The 1258-nt window shown below is 72.2% G+C and overlaps 1 protein-coding gene across 1 annotated transcript in view; it reads right to left on the bottom strand.

Moving 5' to 3' along the window:
• The window catches only part of FAM3B (family with sequence similarity 3, member B), a 27380-nt gene that overhangs the window by 12330 nt on the left and 13792 nt on the right, over positions 1-1258 (bottom strand). Inside the window, exon 2 of the mRNA XM_012730982.1 lies at positions 224-354. Coding sequence (XP_012586436.1) covers positions 224-354 — 131 coding nt within the window. The remainder of the gene's footprint in view (positions 1-223; positions 355-1258) is intronic.

Here is a 1258-nt window from a genome sequence, read left to right as displayed (position 1 = left end):
GCCCTCAGTCTCTTCCTGAAATGCCTCCCCGGCAGAAGGGTGGAGTGCAGGAGGCCGGAGGGCCCGGCGGTCAGTGTGGCCTGCTCCTGGCCTCCCGAGGGCCCTCTGCTGCCGCCCGTCAGGGTGGCCAGCCCCGCCCTGCCCGGGCCGCACCCCAGAAGCTGCGCCCTCGCTGGGGCGTTGGCCGGGGGGCTGGAGCCAGGAGGCTGTGGCCCGGCCGCACCTGAGGGCCAGCATGTCCAGGGGCGTGTCCAGGAAGCCGTCGTTCCCACAGGTGTTCTGGCCTGGCAGCCTGCGCTCTTTCACCCGCCCAGATGAGGGAGATGCTCCTGGAAACCCGATCCTCCGGCACACCTGCGGCACGGGAGGGGCGCCCAGGTGGCCGCGGCTCCACCCCCGCTCTGAGGAGGCCGAAGTCCAGGCCTCCCGAGGAGCCGCGAGCTTGTGCCCCCAGGAGCGGTGACCGTGACGTCACGGCCCGGGGTGGGGGGCCTGGACACAGCGCGAGTCCCCGCCACCCCGCTGGCACAGAAGCCGGTGGGGGCCGGGGGTGTCCCCGAGTGTGGGGGCCCGGCTGACTTCGGGCGTGGGGAGAGGCTGACGTCCTCTGCAGCGCCCCCCACTTACAGACGGGGAGCCCCTGGAAGGCCATCTGGCTGCTGGCATGAGGCCTGGGGTTGCTTTCCCGCGGCGCCCGCGTGCCCTCAGCTCCCGTCCCGGTGAGGGGTGACCAGCATCCTCGCTGCGTCCCCGGAGACGGCACAGCGCTGATGGGAGGGGTACGCGGCTCCGGCCCACCCCGCTCACCCCCAAGGGCGGTGACACAGACATCTCCAGGCGCGTCCTGGGTCCTCGGGGAGAGCAGTCGGGGGACGTGCACAGGGCCGGCGGAGCCTCCACCTGCCATGAGCCGCTCGGCTCCAGTGAGGGCGCCCAGGAGGGACCCCGCTCGGCTCCAGTGAGGGCGCCCAGGAGGGACCCCGCCCGCCCAGGGTGCCGGGGTCACGCTTTAGGCTTTGGGGAGGTTCCGCAGTCTGAACTCTTGCCCTAGGCTCTGCCTTGTTCCTCTTCCTGCCCGGCCAAAGGAGACGCAGCTCCAGGCGCGGCCCCTTCCGGAACCTGCCCCCCGGCCTCCTTCACCTGCATCACACCTGTCACGTGACGTGGGCTCCCAAGCCGGTGGGAGAGACTTGGCGCTTTCCAAAGACCGAGCTCCCAGAGGGCGTCCTGGGCCTCAGGCCCCCCCAGCGCTGGCCCA

The sequence above is a fragment of the Condylura cristata genome, unplaced genomic scaffold (genome assembly GCF_000260355.1).
Source record: "Condylura cristata isolate star-nosed mole 26May11 unplaced genomic scaffold, ConCri1.0 scaffold00003, whole genome shotgun sequence".
Lineage (NCBI taxonomy): Eukaryota > Metazoa > Chordata > Mammalia > Eulipotyphla > Talpidae > Condylura > Condylura cristata.
This window is presented reverse-complemented; position numbering and strand designations above follow the sequence as displayed.